The 19,110-nt window shown below is 53.5% G+C and overlaps 6 protein-coding genes across 6 annotated transcripts; 3 read left to right on the plus strand and 3 right to left on the minus strand.

Moving 5' to 3' along the window:
• Positions 1 to 466: 466 nt before the first annotated feature.
• BDY24DRAFT_407844 (uncharacterized protein) lies at positions 467 to 1,919 on the plus strand (the record flags this gene model as incomplete). Its single annotated transcript, XM_076642775.1, has 8 exons — positions 467 to 593; positions 669 to 873; positions 953 to 1,021; positions 1,098 to 1,118; positions 1,189 to 1,226; positions 1,328 to 1,420; positions 1,539 to 1,727; positions 1,807 to 1,919. 8 exons carry the CDS (start codon positions 467 to 469, stop codon positions 1,917 to 1,919), a joined length of 855 nt encoding a protein of 284 aa, XP_076493632.1.
• Positions 1,920 to 1,952: 33 nt separating this feature from the next.
• BDY24DRAFT_399927 (SMP-30/gluconolactonase/LRE family protein) lies at positions 1,953 to 4,294 on the minus strand. Its single transcript, XM_076641885.1, has 13 exons — positions 4,143 to 4,294; positions 3,893 to 4,047; positions 3,722 to 3,767; positions 3,591 to 3,639; positions 3,509 to 3,517; positions 3,306 to 3,437; positions 3,102 to 3,231; positions 2,932 to 3,000; positions 2,759 to 2,847; positions 2,614 to 2,677; positions 2,496 to 2,549; positions 2,331 to 2,408; positions 1,953 to 2,245 (listed from the first exon to the last, which is right to left on the minus strand). The coding sequence occupies exons 1-13, from the start codon at positions 4,260 to 4,262 to the stop codon at positions 2,017 to 2,019; spliced, it is 1,224 nt and encodes a 407-aa protein (XP_076493633.1). The 5' UTR covers positions 4,263 to 4,294; the 3' UTR covers positions 1,953 to 2,016.
• Positions 4,295 to 4,790: 496 nt separating this feature from the next.
• Positions 4,791 to 11,268, minus strand: SKI2 (SKI complex RNA helicase subunit SKI2). The gene is made up of 26 exons (XM_076641886.1): positions 11,055 to 11,268; positions 10,790 to 10,904; positions 10,342 to 10,722; positions 10,111 to 10,224; positions 9,923 to 10,027; positions 9,812 to 9,844; positions 9,680 to 9,728; positions 9,473 to 9,569; positions 9,205 to 9,337; positions 8,983 to 9,087; positions 8,755 to 8,861; positions 8,492 to 8,620; positions 7,895 to 8,358; positions 7,671 to 7,766; positions 7,445 to 7,512; positions 7,190 to 7,363; positions 6,914 to 7,102; positions 6,639 to 6,827; positions 6,447 to 6,570; positions 6,238 to 6,374; positions 5,932 to 6,168; positions 5,668 to 5,847; positions 5,444 to 5,596; positions 5,239 to 5,373; positions 4,979 to 5,168; positions 4,791 to 4,875 (listed from the first exon to the last, which is right to left on the minus strand). Exons 1-26 carry the CDS (start codon positions 11,234 to 11,236, stop codon positions 4,868 to 4,870), a joined length of 3,894 nt encoding a protein of 1,297 aa, XP_076493634.1. The 5' UTR covers positions 11,237 to 11,268; the 3' UTR covers positions 4,791 to 4,867.
• Positions 11,269 to 11,355: 87 nt separating this feature from the next.
• On the plus strand, positions 11,356 to 13,289 carry BDY24DRAFT_444070 (WD40 repeat domain-containing protein; the record flags this gene model as incomplete). The annotated part of the gene is made up of 7 exons (XM_076644819.1): positions 11,356 to 11,418; positions 11,509 to 11,624; positions 11,785 to 11,994; positions 12,076 to 12,270; positions 12,350 to 12,403; positions 12,478 to 12,859; positions 12,994 to 13,289. The coding sequence occupies exons 1-7, from the start codon at positions 11,388 to 11,390 to the stop codon at positions 13,287 to 13,289; spliced, it is 1,284 nt and encodes a 427-aa protein (XP_076493635.1). The 5' UTR covers positions 11,356 to 11,387.
• NTA1 (amidase) lies at positions 13,267 to 15,512 on the plus strand. The gene is made up of 10 exons (XM_076641887.1): positions 13,267 to 13,703; positions 13,918 to 13,967; positions 14,027 to 14,069; positions 14,147 to 14,256; positions 14,355 to 14,512; positions 14,642 to 14,776; positions 14,850 to 14,879; positions 14,953 to 15,059; positions 15,155 to 15,275; positions 15,362 to 15,512. Exons 1-10 carry the CDS (start codon positions 13,620 to 13,622, stop codon positions 15,478 to 15,480), a joined length of 957 nt encoding a protein of 318 aa, XP_076493636.1. The 5' UTR covers positions 13,267 to 13,619; the 3' UTR covers positions 15,481 to 15,512.
• Positions 15,513 to 15,690: 178 nt separating this feature from the next.
• Positions 15,691 to 19,071, minus strand: BDY24DRAFT_399940 (MFS general substrate transporter). Its single transcript, XM_076641888.1, has 17 exons — positions 18,885 to 19,071; positions 18,675 to 18,744; positions 18,487 to 18,523; positions 18,341 to 18,416; positions 18,112 to 18,202; positions 17,964 to 18,036; positions 17,833 to 17,879; positions 17,626 to 17,715; positions 17,504 to 17,539; positions 17,288 to 17,434; positions 17,111 to 17,199; positions 16,950 to 17,043; positions 16,778 to 16,863; positions 16,500 to 16,704; positions 16,291 to 16,418; positions 16,099 to 16,204; positions 15,691 to 16,025 (listed from the first exon to the last, which is right to left on the minus strand). The coding sequence occupies exons 1-17, from the start codon at positions 19,044 to 19,046 to the stop codon at positions 16,012 to 16,014; spliced, it is 1,551 nt and encodes a 516-aa protein (XP_076493637.1). The 5' UTR covers positions 19,047 to 19,071; the 3' UTR covers positions 15,691 to 16,011.
• Positions 19,072 to 19,110: the final 39 nt, after the last annotated feature.

Raw genomic sequence — 19,110 nt, forward strand, 5'->3', positions numbered from 1 at the left:
GAGGAGGGAGGTCTTTCGAGAGGGAAGGAAGGCAAGAGAGGAGAAGGGAGGAGAAAGAGGGGGGAGTGTTGGTGGTTAGGGGAAGGGGAGCCAGGGAGGGGACCTCGAAGTTTCAGCTTTTCTTGAGATTTTGGTGCCTTTTGTTTATGCCTTTTCCTTTCCCGATGGCTTCTACAGGAACGAATGCTAAAGCGCTGGACTAGCAGCAGCGGAATTCCGAAAAAATGGGGAAGAGGAAGACAGCTCGAGTTGTTCGTTTCGACGCGTCGAGGAAACATCGAGGACTCGCATCCTCCCTCCTTCTTCCTCCTCTGAGAGAACTTCTCTTGACCTCCCTGGTTCCCCGAGCAATCTAACTTCAACATCGGTCCAGCTTATATCCGATCAAAAAGATCCGGTAACAGAGTCCCCGTTTCGTCGAGAGCTTCTTTCTTTCCAACCACCACCTTCTCTCCCGCTCCTCAAGATGTCCTCTCCAGAGCTCACCTCTTCGCACCTCTTCAACATCAAAGGCAAGGTCGTCCTCATCACAGGAGGTGGAACGGGTCTAGGAAAAGCGATGGCGACGGGCTTCGTTCAATCGGGAGCCAAAGGTGAGTCCATCTCGTTCCCTTTTTCTGTTCGCCTTGCTCGAGAACTCTTCTGACCGCTGTGCGTTTGGTATTCAGTCTACATCGCTTCAAGGAAGATCTCCCAGCTTGAAGCTACTGTCCTAGAGCTCAACGCCCTCGCTCGTTCGTCTGGACAGGGCGGCTCGTGCTTAGCCGTCGCTGCTGATCTGCGAGACAAAGCTGGCTGCGATGCTCTTGCTGCTCAGATGAAGGAGAGAGAGGAGAAGCTTCACGTTTTGATCAACAATTCGGGAATGGGATGGTAGGCAGCTCTTCTCTTTTGGTCAAAGAGAACGAGTCGCCACGAGCTCAACGAGACGTCTTCGATTTTTGTCTCGCAGGGCCGCACCACTGGAGGATTTCGACGAGAAGAACGGATGGGATCGAGTGATGGCTCTCAACGTGAAGAGGTGAGTCTTGAAGGGATCTTTTTCCTCGACAGATCAACCCCCTTGCTGATCACGCTTCTTCGTTCCGTGTCTTCAGCATCTTTTACTTGACGGCAGCGTTCGTCCTGCTCGCCTCTTCCTCCTTTCCAGCTGTTGACCACGCTGACCTCAGCTGTAAACGACTACAGGCTCCTTCCGCTCCTCTCAAAGGACGTGAACAATATCGGTCAGCGAGCCTGTTTCGACAAAGGCGAATCGCTCGATCTGACGACGCGTCGTATTTCGCATTCCATTCCCCCTTCTTTCCCTTTGACTCTTTAACCTCAGATCCTGGACGAGTCATCAACATCACCTCTGTATGGGGATCTAAGGCCGTCGTTGAGATGGCGCTATCGAACCCTGGGTGGGGATCGTACTCCTGTGAGTCAAGGACCGGATCGTAGTCTACCGCCTGTTATTTCTGCCTTCATCTACCCTCCTGCCTCGAAGGACCTGAAATTAACTTGATTCATCTCCTCTTGTTTCTCACTTCTCGCAGATGCTACTTCCAAGGCTGCAGCAAACCACGTCACTCGAATTCTCGCCGCGTCGCTCGCTGGCAAAAACATCTCGGTCAACGGTATCGCGCCAGGAATTTTCCCTTCCAACATGACGAGGCATGGTATCAAGAACGAGCTTCCAGCTTTGCTCAGTGAGCAGCCTACTGGGCGATTGGGAACGCCTGAAGGTTCGTTGATCGTCGCGTCGCATTCGTTCGACCTTGAGACGCTTCGCTCACTCATCACTCCTTCTCTCTGCCTTTTCAGACATCGCAGGTATTGCTCTCTTCCTCTCTTCCAGAGCTGGCTCGCACATCACCGGTGCGATCATCCCCGTTGATGGAGGATCGAGTTTGGGTCTCGAGAAATCGAAGCTTTGAAGTTTGATCGATTCATGATCTTTCGTTTCGAACTTGAAAGACTGCATGCATTCCTTCTTCTTCGTACCGGCTATCCCTTCGACATGCTGGAACCCTCTTAGTAGCTCCAAAGATCCGGTGCAGACGCCCCAAACTTGGCGAGGAAGATCTTCGTCTCTGCGAGGATAACGAGACCGGCGTCTCCAGCGAAAGCTAGGTTGGCGCTTCCGGTCCCGAGGAAGATTTTCCCGAGGAGATCTCCGTCGGGGTTCCAAACATGGACTCCATCTCCACAGCCGACGTAGACGTTTCCGGACGTATCGACCTTGAGACCGTCGGGGACGCCGCTGGATAAGAGAGGAATGATGGAGAGGAGCGAGAAAGTCAGTTTTTCGAGCCAGTGAAGGTCTGGTGTATCGATAGGCGACTCACGTATCAGCGTAAGCGAAAAGTTTCCTGTTTCCGAAGGTAACCGCTCCGGAACTGGAGGTCTCGACGTCGAAGACGTAGCTGGAAAGAAGGCGACGCGTTCTATCAACTCAGTGAAAGAAAATGATCTTCGAACTTCTTGAGTGGAGAGCTGTAAGTGAGACTCACACAGTAGCGGGCAAATAAGCATCGAAAGTCCCGTTCGCGGCTCCAGTGTCGGCTCTGAAAAGAAGAAAGAAAAGGGTCAGCTTGAGCCTGTGCCGCGATCGTCAAATTTGCTGCTCACAGGTAAACCTTCGAGTAGTCAGGAGAGAAGGATATTCCGTTGACGTGCCCGAAGTTGTCGGCGACTGGGAGAAGGATCCGAAAGGAAAACACAAAGGTGAGTTCAAACGAGCTCGATCAAGTGCCGAAGACGAGACGCGACTCACCGGCTCGAACAACGCCAGTATCTGGGTCGAAGGAGTAAACCTGCTCGGGAAGAGTAGGGTAAGGCCTGAAATCTTGAAGGTAGCCGTACCTGAGCGAAGGGAAGGGAGAGAAGGAACGGAACGATGGTCAAGAAAGGAAAGGGAGAGCGATGAGAAAAGGGATACAAGCTCACAAGGTGTCTGTGAAGAAGATCTTTCCCGATGGCTTGTGAACTTGAAGGTCGTTGACGGAATTGAAGGTTCTTGAGAGGCAGAAAGAGGCAAAGGGAGGGAGAGAGAAAAGAGAGAGCGTCGTTGTCAGTTCGAAAGCTCGCTTCATCGAAGCCGTCGAAGAGTCTCTCACCTTCCAAAGTAGTTGTTGAGCAAAACAGTGGAGTTGTAGGGAGGGTATGGTGAAACAAGAGTGAGAGATGGAGGGATCGATCCTCGTCCCTGACAGGTGAAGAGGAGTTGGCCCCGGAAAGGAGTTCCACCTGAAGACGCGTCGAATGAGCGTCAGTTCGGACACCAGGATAAGAGGTTGAGAAGAGAAATCGCCCAAGCTCACCGTTGACCATCTCGATATCTTGACCTGCAGGAGGCAAGATCTCAATGAACGGAAGAGAAGCGTTCCCGTCGTATCCGTTGAGAGCGATCTTGAAGACTTTGTTGTTCTTGTCGATGTTGGAGTCTCCGAGAGCTGAAGAAGGAAGTCAACAGAGGTCATATCAGCAGCTGATAGAGATTTGTGAGTGCCGAGTCTGAACTCACGTCCTCCAGCTGAAGTGAGGAACGAAACGAAGTCAGCTTCTTCTGCGACGCGAGAGATGCTCGAGAACAACGCGGCACGTACCGTTGGCGGAGAAGATCACCTCGTTGGTATCTGAGTTCCAGATTGCAGCCTACAAGTCAAAGCAAGGAACGAATCGGAATGTCAGTCGCGTGCGATTCGTTCTTTCTCGATTTCGACGACGGCCAGCTCACCTCATGAGCGAACGCATAGGTATCGTTCTCAGCAATGATCTTGAGCCTGCCGAGTGTCGAGAAATGGGGAAATTTCCGATCAGCTCAGATTGCGGCGGGGAGAAGCGATGGGGCAAGCTGCGACGAGCGGGAGGAGATGGAGAGGGAGAGAGTGAGACTCGAGCTACTGACGATGGAGAATCGCCAAGCAGAGTGAGGAAATCGGGATGAAAAGCTTGAAATGAAGGCAAGCTGGCGTTGGCTGTTGTGTTGGGAGGTACCCAGAGAGCTGTCTGAAGGCGAGTGATGTTCCCTGGCGTGTAGGCGAACGAGGAGGGAGGGAAGTACTGTTTGTCGAATCGAGTCGATCGTGAAGGTCAGCCCTGATTGTGAGCAACAGAGAGAGGATGAAGAAAGAGAGAGAGAATCAAGGAGACCTCACGAAAACTCCCTCAGGAAGATCTTCACTTCGTCGATTGAAGGAGAGAGGGAGCGAAGCTGGTGAGGCTGAAACTGAGAGCGAGGACGCTACGAGAGCGAGAGCGACGAAAGGAGCGAGCATCTTTGCCTTGGATCTTGAGAAGTCGAGATGGTGGTTGGTAGTAGAAGGAGAGAAGGCGGCTACCTACGAAGGAACCGAAACAGAGAAGACGAGATCAGCAGATGAGAATAGAAAAGGGTGCGTCAGATCGGGCCGAAGAAGGGTCGGAAGACGAAAAAGAGGCAGAAGAGAGAGAGAGCTCTTCGATTGTCTCTCGATCTCTCTGCTTCCGCCTTCGTCTCCCCGTAAAGGTCGTCCTCGCGAAGGAGACGTCATCCAGATATCTGCCAAGGAGGTGGCAGGGACCAACAGGGACGAAGAGGTGAGGATTATTTCGGAAGCAAACAGAGACGAGAAGGAGGGAGAGAGAGCAGAGTCGCCGCGCTCACCTTCCGAGTCTTCGAGACGTTGCCTGCCCTCTAACACCTCGCTCGCCCCTCTTGTTCATCCTCGCACTCAGCTAGTTCTCAGACACAATCAGAAGAGGACCAGAGTGGAGCTCACCATCTGGGACGATGAGGTTTCTTCTCCTCTCTTTCGACATCCATATCTTGAACAACAACATGGCAGAAAGACGGGACGCGGCCAGACAGTCTAGAAGGCACGATCCGAAACTAGGCAGATAATTAGAAGTCTGTTGAGAACAGAGTGGGAGAAGAGAGACACGACTTCATCAGCACGAGTAGAAAGAAGAGGAGACCTCGACGCGACGAGAGGAGCTGAAACGAAAGACTCACAAAGCGAAGCGGCAAAAACGATGTCCCTCTTGATCTTAGTCTGAGCATCCTCCATCTTCTGGAACAGCCCAGCGTCTCCAATGACTCGAGCAGCGTCTCGAACCTCCTGGCAGGTCTGGTCGAGACGCGTGATGACTCGAACGATGGTCCCTTCTGGGACGTCGGTGAGCTCGGTGATCTGCTCGAAGGGCTGAGAGATGAGATGTAAGAGTCAGCTGATACTTGAGAAGTGATAGGAGCGGGGGAAGTGGAGGACGAACCATTCCCTTCGCCCACTCGTAGACTGCCTCAACGAGACCGAACTTGAGCGTGACGGCGAAGTCGTCGTGAGGAACCTTCCACCGATCTTGGACCCGACCGATCTTCTCAGCGATGTTGAGGATGACGGCCTTTCCCTGATTTAAACAAGAGCAGAAGCTCAGTGGACGAGAGGTCAGAGAGGGAGGGAAGAATGAAGCGACGAACCTCCTTCAGCCTCGCCGGAATCTCAGGCTCGATATCCGTCTTTTCCTGGAAGACGAAGCAAGAAAGGAGAGCGACGATTTCCTCTGGCTCGAAGTCGGCAAGGATGTTTTCGAGAATGAGCTCCGTGAGGATGAGTTCGTTGGCCGAGTTGATCTGTGAACAGAAGGAAAGGAGACGGTCAGCAAGGGGAAGAGGGTCGAGTCGAAGGGAGGAAGAAGACGGACCTCGCAAGCGACTCGTCCCTTCAACAACACTGTCGAGTTTTCGTCGATGAACTTCAACTCTCGAAGGACCTCGATCCGTTGCTCGTAGTCGGGCAGGAGTTCGAGGTTCTGATCTGAGATGGCGAGACGAAGTTCGGCGATCTTGGTCTTCAAGATCTTCTCGGCGTGGATCATCTCGTACTGGTGAGGAGAGAAGGAAGAAAACAGTTTAGAGCACGCCTGAAAACAAAAGAGACAGGGGGATTGAGCAAGGGAGGAGCTCACGTTGGCATCAAAGTCTTTCGACGCAGGCGACGTCCTCTTCCTCTGGCGACGAAGAAGGGCTTGACGAGCTTTGAGAGCGTCCTGGAACTCGAGAGCTCTCATTTTCGACCAGCCTGCTTCCGGTACCACTCCAGCAGCGATGAAGGCATCAGCGACTTTGGCGAGGGAGTCCACAGCGGCGGTCATGAAGGAGATTCGATGGGTTTCGGCGATGGCCCGGTAGGCTTCGAGGTCGAGCTGAGCGGGAAGAGAAAAGAGAGAAAGTAAGCTTCGAAAGAGCGAGAGGACTGTGGGATATGAGCGCACCTTGTGTATCCTGGTCGTGACTGAGCAGATGCTGGTCGCAGGAACGACTCGAAGTTCGTAGGTCGGAGTCGTTGGTCGTTCGAGGACGTCGACGGTCGGTGGCCAGCGAGGAGAGCGAGGGTGGGAGGGGTCCAGATCTAGGGCAAGGAGAAACGAGAAAGAGTTCAGCTGACCGAAGAAACGAGAAAAAAACAAGGAGAGAGACAAACCTCTAGAGCCAGACTTGGTCTCCTCGTCGACGAGAGCGAGAACGAGGTAAGATCGAGTCGTGCTGCTGGCGTTGACGAGACTCGCCGCTGGTCGAAGGAGGATGGCGAGGTTCATTTTGAAATGCTACAGCGTAGAAAATAAGAAGGCGTCAGGAAGAACTGAAGGAAGAAGAAAGAGAAGAAGAAGCTCACGCTATCTCGAAGCACGACGACTCGACCACTCGAAAGGTTCTTCGCTCCGTGAGGAGATGCTCCGGCGGCGTCGATCACCCAGTTGTTCAGGAAGGCGAGCTCGAAGGAGTCTTCGTAGAAGGCATTGATGTCGGCGGAGTAAGCGTCGGAGCATTCGAGCTTGGGGAGAAGGGAGAGGGACCGTTCGACCTGGAGCAACGCGAAGAGGAAAGAAAGGCTCCTCAGTTAGTCTTCATGGCGAGAGATGTGCAACAAGTCTGAGAAGAGTCGCTCACTTCGAGAACTCGAGCTTGCTGCTCGGGAAGAAGCGTCTGGGACGCGTTCTCCGAGAAACTCCTCTTGATCATCTCCTCGACTCGAAGAGCTTCGACTCTCAGCAAGTTGAGAATCATGTTGTACGTGAGTCGGAACTGAGACGAGAGCTTGTTGGGCGTCCCGAGCATCATCTGATGAAGATTCGTCGTCTGAAGGAGAGAGCCAAGAACCGTCGAGACGCTCGTCAGTCTTGTCGAAGCAAGAAAAAGGGACGAAGAGAGAGAGAGAGAGCTCACCTCAGGCACCTCATCTCCACAGATGATAATAACCACTCCCGTCGGATCCAATCCTCGTCGTCCAGCACGACCAGACATCTGCGTGTACTCTCCAGGAAGGAGATCTCGGAATCCGTGACCGTCGTGCTTTCGAGTCCCTGAGAAGACGACCGATCGAGCAGGCATGTTGACTCCCTGGAAGTAAGACGAAAAAGTGGACGTCAGTCAGAGCTCAAGACCTAGGTGAATCGACAAACAAGAGAAATATAAGCTCACCATGGCGAAGGTCTCGGTCGCAAACAGGACCTTGACGTATCCTTGAGCAAAGAGGATCTCGACGACCTGTAGACAATAAAAAGCGAATCAGAGCGTCAGCAAGCTCATACGGGAGCCACTGGTAAATCGATCGAAGTCATACCTCTGGAAACAGGAACGAAGAGAAGAGTCAGCTCAATCGAACGAAGGGTAACGAAGACGCGTCTCGTCTCATAGTCGTGCTCACCTTTCACAATCGGCAGCAACCCCCCATGATGCACTCCAATCCCCCGACTCAACAACTCTCTCATCCTCTGGATCTGAGGAAGTCGCTTGTCCGATCCTAAGTTCAAAACCCAACAGGAAAGAAAAAGACGCGTCGGAGCTTGTCAGCTTTCTCGTCCCCCTCGCCCTTCTCTCACTCATCTTCCCACAGCGTCTCCCCCGCCACAGAACGAAATTGAGACTCACCCTTCAACCTCTTCAAAGCCCTTTCCACCGTGATATGAACCATACTCTTCTCAGAACTCGTGCACAGATCCGTCCCGCCCAAACTGCTCGCATTCTCCTCGCACCTCTTCTTCGAGAACACGAAGCATACGACGGGGAGAAGATCCTTCTTCTTAAGGAAGGTGACGAGGTTGGTCCAAAGGTTCTTGTCCTGTCCTCCCCCTCCGAAGCTTCGGAACGGAGGCGCTCCTCCTCCTCCTCGACCTCCTCCTCGATTGAACGACGGTGCTGAACCTCCTCCTCGAGCGACGGGTCCTCCTCCTCGACCGCCTTGTTGACCTCCTCGGGGTGCAGGTCCTCCGCGTCCTCCTCCTCGAGCGGGTTGGGCACCTCCTCGTCCTCCAGTTCGTTGTAAAGGCGGGAGACCAGCTGCTTCACGATCTTTCTCTTGTTTCCGACGAAGAGCGTCCGAGGCAGATTTGAGGCTGTGAGAGAAACGGAGGCGAAGATCAAGGGTCAGCTCAGTCCATGGCGGCTAGATGAGATAAGAGAAGAGCAAGTGCAAGGGGAGCGAAGAGGGAAGGGAGGAGAAAGGGAAACGAGGAGACGTCGACTCACCCGTCTCCCAAAAAGTCTCCCTTCGCGTCGAGGATCTTGTGCAGGTCCTTCCCAGCCCACAGGAAATGCTCGAGAGGTACCGGTCGTTTTGGTGTCGAGATGACGTAGATGTCCTTCTTCTTGGTTCGTCTAGCAAAGACATCGAGGGGAAGGAGGGAAAGGGCGAGGTCAGCTTCGACAGAGCGGGAAGAGAAACGAGAAGCGAACTGAAGGGAGGGTGCGATGAGAAAACGATGAGAAGGTAGAGAAGGTGCTGGACTCACCCAACCCAACCAGCAAACTCCTTCGTGTTCGGAACGGTCGCAGATAGAAGGATGATGTTGACGTGTTCCGGAAGGAGGATAATCACTTCTTCCCAGACGACTCCTCGCTGTACACGCAGAACCAGGACGAGCAAAGGTCAGCTCAGTACTCCTACCTCTCCGTTACCTTCCACGGATGGAAGATCGGAACCAAAGGAAGAAGAGAAATGGTAGGCGAGCGCGACTCACCTCCGCGTCGTTCACGTAATGAACTTCATCGAAGATCACAAACTCGACGTCTCGGATCAGATCGGCTCCCTTGTAGAGCATGCTTCGAAGAATTTCGGTCGTCATCTGCGAACGAACGGAAAAAGAAAGCGGTCAGCGCTCGAACTCGACGCGTCTTCGTCCCTCCCTCCTTCTTCGTCTCCCCTTCCAACTCAAATCGCAACCAAGAATGGGAATACGTACGATCAGACAGCTCCCTTCCGGATTGATCTGCACATCTCCCGTCAGGATCCCAATCGTGCTCGGGTCGAACGTCTGCTTGAAGTCTCGGAACTTCTGGTTCGACAGAGCCTTGATCGGGGAGGTGTAGATAGCTCTGGAAACCGTCGAGCAACACAGAATGAAAACGTGTGTCAGTTTCTCGACCAGCGAGGGTGGGGGACGAAACGAGTCGACAGCAAGAACGACGTCGAAAGAGGACGGGTGAGAGGGAGAGAAACAGGCGACTCACCTTGTCATATGCTTAGCAGCCAACGCAATCGCATACTCTGCTACCACCGTCTTTCCAGCAGACGTATGAGCTGCGACGAAGACGGAGTCGCCCATCTCTATTTTGCGTTCAAAACGATACAACAAACGACGCGTCAGTTCAACGTCCTCCCTCCCTCCTTCCTCCTCCAATGAGACGAAACCGAATCTACAGGAAGCACGAGCTCACCGAGATGGTAGATAGCCTCCTTCTGGAAGTTGTCGAGCTTGAAAGGGTACTGCACGAAATCAAAATCGAGGGGAGGTGAGTTTGAAGGGAGGGACGCGTCGAACGAAAAGGAAGAGAGGGAGAAGGACGAACAGTGTAAGCCATGTCTGGGACAAGCTCGTCGAACTAAAGAAACAACGAGAAACAGAGCATCTCAGTCAGTTCCAGTCGAAACAAGAGGGGAAGAGCGAGAGGGAAACGCACGTTGACCAGCTCCTGATTGACATCCACGACGTGCGCCCACTCCTTCTTCTCGATCTTCTTGATCCGTTTGGGTTTGACGATGGGGAGAGAGGTGTTGGTGTATGACTGGATCAAAGATAAAAGCATCCCGAGAGGTCAGGTGTGGGATCAGGCGAGGAAGGTCAGACGAGGGAAGAGGGACGACGAACCGAAGGAGGCAACAGATCGTCGATCCCCGAGATATCCTCCTGAGGTTTCGAAGAAGTCGGCGGTCTCGATTGCGCCGAGTTGGGTGTGGTGATGGTTGTTGTTGATGTTGAGGCCTTGAGAAAAGAAGAAGAACGAGCGAGGAGCGCGATGAGTCTCATTTTCCGACCATCGTGTCGTCTTCACCTCGTCTCTTCTGCTCGACGAGCTTCCAAACCAGAAGACCAACTCACCTCCAACTCATCCTTCAACCTCCTAACCTCATCTCCCTTTCCTCTCCCCAAAAACGCCTCGATAACCCAGTCGTCCTCCTCTTCCTCGTCCTTCTCCTCTCCATCTTCCTCCCCGTCCTCTCCCTCAGCCCTGCCCTTCCCCTTCTTATCAAACACCAGTCCCCTCTTCAACCCAGGAGCCCTCATCCTCCACCCTACAACCTCCTCCTCCTCTTCTTCTTCTTCTCCAGCAAGCTCCAGAGCGAGGGAATCGGGTTCCAACCCTCCAGGCAAGAACGGCAAGTTGGACGATTTCCCTCTCACGAACGACGTCTGAGGAGCTGGGAGACGAGTTGGGAGGAGGGATTGGATCGAGGAAGGTGGGGGTGGAGGGGCTTTGGCCTGAAGAAACGAGGTCGTCAATACGGAGGAGAGGAGAGGGAAGGAGAGAGGGCGAGACGAGACGGACCTCTGTCCAACCGATGACTTCTCCTGAGAGACCTTTTCGCAGGAAGGAAGGCGTGTGGGTTGGTGGAGTTGGGAGTAGAGGGAGAGGTGGGAGAGGCGGAGGGGTGGACCAGTGTCTATACAGAGGGATAGAAAGGAGAAAGAAGGGAAGGAGAAGGGATGGTGAGCTCGACCGTTTTTTGAAGTCCCTTCGAAGCTGGCCTTTTGAGCCCTCGATGAAGCAGATTTTCAGCCTCTCTCTACGAGACAGAAGATTATGTACTCACACTGCAAACCCACCCAGCCACTCGTTCTTTAAAACCTTCCTGGGAGCTAAGAATCTGTCTTCGATCTCTCGATGGATCTCCTCCTTCGTTGGAAGTCGATCTAGGGAGAGCTCAGCGAGGAGAGCGGCTGGGTCTCTAGGCGGGTGGGAGAGTTGTAGTCTGTCTGTTGAGGAGGAGGCCATAGTTTCGTAGAGGTCGATTTTTGCCTCTGTGGTGGTCGTTGAGAGGAAGAAGACGAAAGGATGAGCTTTGGATTTCAAGGAGGGAAGCGAAAGGGTTGTGTCGAGTTGATTCTCAACCGCCAGCATCCCTTTGCCAAAGATCTTCCTTGATATGGCTACCCTTCTCTCTTACGACTCACCATGTAAGTTTAATTCATCTTCTATACATTCAGAGCTCGGCGGAGAAACGACGAGAGAAGCTCACCGACCTCTCCTTCCTCCCTCGCTCGCAGTTCCCATCTACGGCCTGTCGTATACCAACTCCAAGCATGATCCTCACCGACTGGCTCTCGGTAGCTTCGTTCTAGGAGGTGCTCAGAACTATCTTCAGGTCATCGGACTCAAAGGAGTGAGTCTATAGAGAAGAGGGAGGAGGAGAAGGGAGGACTCCGCTGCGACCTTCGTCCATCTCCCTTGACTCCTCCGCCCTTCCTCCCCTCTTGCTCCCGAATCCTGAGCTCTATCGCCCCCAGTTTCCACTAACCTGAATTTCCTTATCTCGTTCGTAGGATCACCAAAATCCCCATCTGGCTCCTCTCGCTACAGCTCCTCATCCTTACCCTCCAACCTGCGTCGCCTGGGAACCCTCTCCGTCCTCCTCTTCCTCCCGCGAACTCCTCGCTACAACAGGGGACGCTTTACGAATCTTTGAGTATTCTCCAGCAGATGGTGGTGGAGGGAACGAGGGGAGGATTAGAGAGAAGGGAGTTCTCTGTCACGTCAGTCTCTTTCCTCGCATCTCCTTCTCGTTGAGCTCGAGCTCACACGGCCTCTCCTTCCCTTTGAACGATCTCTCCCAGACCAAAGCGCTTCCTACTTCCACTCCTTCGACCTCTCCAGGAACTACCCCAGGCTCTTCTCCAGGTGGTCAGAGTCCAGGTGGTGCAAGTGGTCAGCTTCAGAACAACCCTGCTCCCATCACTTCTCTGAGTTGGAACTCGCTCAACCCGGCGCTGGTCGTCACGTCGAGCATCGATACGACTTGTACCGTTTGGGTGAGTGCCTTTCCTTTCTCTCTTCCCTGTCAACTAGTTACTCGAGCTCAATATACACTGTATCTTCCTTCGTTCTCAGGACGTCCAAGCGAGCGTGGCCGTCACCCAACTCATAGCTCACGATCGTGAAGTCGTTCGTCCTCCCTCTCCTTCCTCTCCCTCTCTCCCACCACCTAACCATTCCCTCCTTCTTCTCACTCTCACCAGTACGACGTAGCCTGGCTCCCCGGCGGAACCGACGTCTTCGTTTCTGTTGGTGAGGACGGATCCCTCCGAGCCTTCGACCTTCGCTCCCTCGAACACTCCACCATCCTCTACGAAACTCCCCCAATCATCACCAACTCATCCTCCAACAAGTCCTCACCTTCCAACTCGAACGGCGCGTTGATGCGAATCGCCTTCGATCCTTCGGACGCCCATTACCTCGCGACGTTTCATGGGAACTCGGGAGACGTGCAGGTGCTGGATATGAGGGCTCCTGGGCTGCCGGTGGTGGAGCTGAAGGGGCATGGGAAGGTCGGGGGGAGGGTGGGAGCGATTGGATGGGGGGAGACGAACGGGAAGGGTGGAGGTGGGTTGTGTTCGGGAGGTGAGTTTTTTGGACGCGTCGGTTTCTCGTCTCTTCCATCTCTTCCTTTCTTCGCCTCCGATTCTCATCGTTTCTTATCTCTTCGTCGACTAACGTCCATCTTCTCTTCTCTCTCACACGTCGTCTCCTCGCAGGCAACGACTCCCTCCTCCTCCTCTGGGACGCAGCCTCCCTCGTCTCCTCCTCCTCCTCCTCCTCGCCCAACCCTCCAGGGATCCTCCCACCGAACGCCAGCTCCCGCCCAGGCTCCTCATCCGACGGAGGAGCGTCGAAGAACAGCAGTATCCCTCAGAAGTACGATCCGGCGATGGCGTACACGGCTCCTGGGGAGGTGGATTCGGTTGCGTGGGGCGTGGGAGGCGAGTGGGTCGGGTGTGCGGGTGGAGGTGCGGGCGGGAGGGGAGGGTGGGTGAGGAGTTTGAAGGTTTAGTGAGGAGGTGTTGAGGGGGAGGGAATTGATGATGAGTTTTGAACGACGAGTTTGGAGAGGAGAGGAGGGAGGGGAGAAGCAAGTCGGACGTGGTGGTTGAGGCTCGAGGTTGGGCGTTTTTTCCGGTTCTGCTCAACCCCCTCGAGAACATTTTCCCTCCTTCTGAAATTCAATCCGGAACTGGAAAAACCGAAAAGAAAAGCTTCATGGGAAGAACGACTCGAGCGACCAAACATCTCGCTGACCGATTCGTGCTATTCCCTTCCTTCCTCTCTTCCTTCCCAACAACCACTATCCCCCCACCCGAACTAGACTTCTCAGCTTTTAGATATGGCGTCTATCACTCAGAGACCTGACGTTCCATCGTATCGAGAGAAACCTCTTCGAATTGCGACGGTGCAGTTTGACCCAAAGGTGAGCTTCGATTCCGCTTGCCCTTCCTTCCTTGCGTCTGAGAGGGGGAAGTGGGCTCAGCGTTCGAGCGAGAAGCTCTTCGTTGATAAGGGAGCTCGCTAGTGGGCTTGTCGAGTGGCGAAGAGAAGGACAGGAGGGTCTTGAAGGAGTCGAAGAAGACTGAGAGTCGTCGAGCTGACTCCTCCTTCCCTCCCTTCCTTTCTCTCTCTCTCAGATCCGAGAAGTCGAAGCCAACATCGCCAAAGTAGAAGAGATGCTCAAGGAGTAAGCCAGAAACTCCCTTCTCTTCACTCATTCTTTTGCTTACCCTCGACTCGCTACAGTCTTCAACCAGGAAGCGTCGATCTCGTCGTCCTCCCAGAGATGGTGAGCTCGACCTTTCCTCCCTTCTCCTTCCCTCCCCCTCTTTCTCTTCCTGACCCTCCTTCGTTCGATTTGTGCAGGCCTTCTCAGGCTACATGTTCTCCTCCCCTGAATCCATAGCTCCTTACCTCGAAGAACCTCGTATAGGTCCTACGGCTCTGTTTTGTAGAGCGTTGGCGAAACGTGTTTGGTGAGCTTGTTCCTTCTCGACCTGCTCGCCGTTTGGACGTCTCTATTCCTCGAGACCTTCGGCTGATCCTCGATTGTTTTCTTTCCGACGTTCAACAGCACCTACGTCATCGCAGGCTACCCCGAACAACCCTCGCCAGCCCTGCCCGAAGGACGAGGCTACAACTCTGCGCTGCTCGTTTCCCCTGGGGGAGACGTGATTCATAACTACAGGAAGACGTTCCTGTTCGAGACGGATCAGAAATGGGCTGTTGCTGGTGAGTTCTAGCGATCACTGTTGGAGATGAAGCTGGAGAGGGTGGGGGAAGAAGGAGAGAGAGAGGAAAGAGAGAGGGCTGATCTTCGTTCCCCGTTCGCACGTCGTTTGCTTTTTCTGGTTGATGAAGGCGACGGATTCTCGTACATCGATCTTCCTCAGCCGCTGGGGAGACTGTCAATGGCCATCTGCATGGACATCAACAACGGGACGGACTTCCTTTCGCCGTGGGACGCGTACGAGTTGGCGACGTTCGTGCAGAAGAGTGAGTCGGACCGAGTCTCGTTTCGTCGTTGCTAGCAGTAGTTCCACAGACTCATTTGTTCATCTCTCCACAGACTCCGTCGACGTCCTCGTCCTATCAGCCAGTAAGTCTTCGCCTTCTTTCAGTCGCGTCGCTCGACCTCGAACCTGACTTCGTTCTTTCGCTTCGTTTTCCAGACTGGCTCGACCCTCCATCTCCACCCGACGCTGAACCCGTTCCTGAGATGCCTGAGGACGAGATGCCTTCCGAGGATACGCTCAACTACTGGGCTCATCGACTGCTCGTGAGTTTCAGTTCAAAGTCTTCGCGACGCGACGTTTTCTCTCGGCTGACCCCACGCGTCCTCGCCTCTCTCTTTCCGGAACGAAACCAACACAGCCTCTCCACGACCCTGCACCTTACTTCGAAGAGGAAGATCGACCTGGGAAGGGAGTGGAGGGTGTTTCGGGGAACAGGCAGACCGTATTTGTTGCTGCGAATCGAGTTGGGACGGAGGAAGGTTCGTCGCTCCCTCTCTTCTTCGTCTTCTTTCGCTTCGACTGGCCAGAGGCTGAACTTTCGCTCGATTTGCGTGGGGATGAGCAGGCAGCAAGTTCGTGGGGAGCTCGACGGCTTTCCTGTTGACGACGGAACCCTCGAAGGTCGAGGTGATTGACGTGCTGGGGAGGAAGGAGGAGATGGTTTTGTTTGTTACTCTTTCGTAGATTCGACGCATAGATGTGCTACTCCTCGAAGACCACAAGTACGAGGTGAAGAAAGTTGAGACTTGTCGTCGAGATGAGATAGGATCCGAATTCCCAATGGAGGTTAAGCTCGAGGATCCAACTCTCTACGAGGATTGCGCTAGATCATCAACGAGCTTGTTGGTCGAGGCACAAGAAGACTTGTTTTATCAAAGTCTGGTAGATCTATAGGCTTCGATGAGGGATTTCAACGTTCGCTGAAAGAGGAGGAGGAAGGAAAGGACGAGGAGGAGAAGCGAGAGCCCTGGACGCGTCTTCGTCGCTTCGATCCAAAGTCGAATCTCCTTACTCCAGTTTGGATTTCTCAGGGGACGACGTGTTTGGAACCAACGAAGGTCATCACAGTTGTACCAAAAGAAAGAAGAAGAAATGCAAATGGTGGTACAACGGCGAACAAGCAAAGAGAGACGAAGCAGAAGGAAGGAAACAAATTGTCGAGAGCCACGGAAAACGAGAGATCGTAAGAAGGGGAGCGTCGTTCGTTGGGTTCTTTTAGAGAACGTATCCTGAGGAGGTTCGATGGAGAAGAAGAGCACGTCAGAAACGAAACCGAGGTATCGAAGAAGCAGATCGACTCACGGAAGTCAGAGTTCTCGTCCTCGGTCTTTCCCTGCATACCGAGATCGGCAGCTCGCTTGGGATCAGCGGGCGCAATGCTGTCTCGCTTTCTGTTGGACATGAGCATCTACGAAGAGGGAAGAGACAAGGAGTGAAGTCAGCGACGGAATCTAGGACGAGAGACGACAACGACGCGTCCGAAAAGAGACTCACGTATACTCCAAGAAGAGCGTGGCAGACGGTCTTTCCTCCGTAGGAAGCGAGCATAGCGTAGGCGGCGGATCGGTAGACGGGAGCCTCGTTCTCAAAGACGAACTGAGGACCGAGGATGTTTCCAACGCCTGGAGGAGGGGAGAGGAAGAGAAGGGCACGATGGTCAGCGACGAATCGGGAAGGGAACTGACTCGTGAGAATGGACGTACAGTATCCGATAAAGACCATGGTCGAGGTCATAGATCGCTTGGTGTACCCTCCGATGTTGGACGAAATCATGACGAGCCCAAGAGTGAAGCCGATGGATTGACAGTTGATCAACCAGAACCCAACGAGTCGGGGCCAGGTTTGAGAGAAGGGAAGGAAGGCCATCAAGCAAGATCCCAAGACACAGACGAGGTTTCCGATAGTGACCTGAGGAGAGGGAAGGAAGGGGTTAGCAATGTTGCGAGAGGAGCGAGGGACGGCGGGAAGCAGAAAAACTCACCATGATGATTCGGCAACTCTCGAACTTGGTTGAGAAGTATCCGGCGATGAGGAGGGAGATAATTTGAAGAGATCGACCGGCGCAATCTGGAGAAAGATCGAGAAGAGACGGGACGCGTCGAGCGTCAGAAGAGGAAGTCGAGAATCATGAGATCCGAAGGGCAGCGACTCACCGAGAAGAGCGGCGTTGAGAGTAGAGAATCCCATTCCCTTGATGATAGGTCCTGAGAAGTTGGTGAGGATACCGTTGGGAACCGATGATCCGAACTGAAAGGAGAACGAGGAGGTCGAGGTCAGCCTCGAGAGTGAGCTCGGAGAAAAGAGGAGGGCTCACCATAGCAATAGTCAACAACCAGGCCTTGGGATCGAGAAGAGCCGCTTTGGCTTGGTGCCATTCGAACTTGGAAGATTTGATACCGGTACCTGAGAAAGGAAGAGAGAGGGAGGAGGTGAGGGTGAGTTCGACGCGTTTCGAAGTCTGCGTCGAAAGAGTCGCGGAGATTGAACTCACCGTTGGCTGCGACTCGTCCGACAGCAAGAGCCCTATCCTCATCGTTCAGCCATCGAGCGTTCGAAGGTCCGTCGGCCAAGAAGAGGTAAAGAACACCTCCCCAAACGACGGTGATGGCTCCGAGGATGTAGAAGATGAGCTGCCATCCTGAGGAAGCAGAACGAAGGGAAAGATCAGAACGTTGCTATTCAAGAAGATGATTCAACCAAGACTCACTTGGAACAGGTCCGTCGTCCGACATTTGACTGATTCCTGCGAACGAAAAGAACGAAGGACGAGAGAGGGTCAGGACTCGGTTGTACTTTCTGCTGCTTTTACTGCTAGATAATCCCGCTCACCGGCCGCCATCAGGGCACCAATCATTCCTCCTAGTCCCACAGACGAATACCAGATAGTTTGACGCAAGGGACTCTCGACTCTTGTGTACCCTTATGATGAACAAGAAGAAGAGAAGGAGAGCGAGGAAGGAGGGAGGAGAAAGAGGCGAAGGTCAGCCTCCGAGGCTGATGTTCTCCTTGAAACAACATAGAGATATGCGAACTTACAGAATCCAGTCATAAGAGAGAGTCCAGGAGTAACAGCGGACTCGAGGCTGGAAGAGGAAGGAAAGAAAAGGTCAGTCAGCGACGCGTCGCTGTTCCTTTCCCTTTTTCTTCTTCAAAAGCAGACGACTCACACCCCAAGGAAGAATCGGTTAACGAGGACGTGGGTGTAGTTCTTGTTGGCAACCATGGTGAGAACGCTCATTCCTGTCAAAGGGCGAAAACAAAAGAATGGAAGGTCAACAAAGGCGTCGGCGAAGAGAGTTCGAACTTCAAACTCACCCCAGAAAACACACGAGATACCGAGGACCTTTCCAGCGGGGAATCGACCGATCAAGTAGGCAAAAGGAGCTTGGGCGACCATGTATCCGATCTTTGAAGAAAGAGGAAGAAAAGAGGAAGGAGGTCAGGTAGGGGAACGAACGGAGACGAGCAGCGAGGATCTGCAGCTTGCGAAGAATTTCGTCTGCGTTGCGAAGAGCAGGTCAAAGAAATCAGGAGAAGAACTCACGTAGAACATGGAAGCGGCCATAGCGAACTGTTGCCCTTGAAGGTTCATCGCCTTCTCCATTCCGAAGACCTTCGCACTGAGAGACGAAAAGGAAAGGTCAGGAACGAGGCGACATCGAGAAAAGGGAGATGTTGAGTACTACTCACTAGTTGAGAGCGGTCTTGTCGAGGTACTGAATGGTCTCTGTGGGAGGAGGAACCAAAAAAACGAAAGGGGAGTCAGTTCAAACCGTCGAAAAGGACCAACTTCGATTGAACAGGCACCGAGCCGTTACCGCGTCGCGATCCGATTCGAACTGAAAAAAGGAAACGAAGCTGAAGGGCAAAATACTCACGAGTGATGAGGAAAAGGGGAAGGACGAGGAAATCGATCTTGCGAAGAATTCGCTTGTTCTGCTCAGGGGTCTGCGAGGCGAGGAGAGAGGGAGGAGGAAAGACGAGAGCGGGAGGCGAGGGAGTCGAGTTAGCTTCGAAAGTTTCGTTGAACAGCTCCCTTCGATCTGGGATCCAGCCTCGAAAACAGGGGGAAAGAGAAGGAAGCTCACAATGTCTGCCATGAACTTCGACCTCTCGTAGGCGGCGGTTCCGACGTTTCCACCAGTATCCTCTTCCCCAATGGCTGCCATGACCTCCTGGTGGTAGGCGATTCCCTTCTCCTGCTCCAGGTTGGAGAGGTCGGAATCCTTTCGAGAGAGCTCGTTCACCATTTTGTTGGGGAAGGGGAAGAGGGGCGAGGTGGGTTGGGGGAGGATCGAGGGAAGGGGAGAGCTG

This window comes from Mrakia frigida, assembly GCF_051309035.1.
Source record: "Mrakia frigida strain ATCC 22029 unplaced genomic scaffold BDY24scaffold_33, whole genome shotgun sequence".
Taxonomy (NCBI): Eukaryota; Fungi; Basidiomycota; class Tremellomycetes; order Cystofilobasidiales; family Mrakiaceae; genus Mrakia; species Mrakia frigida.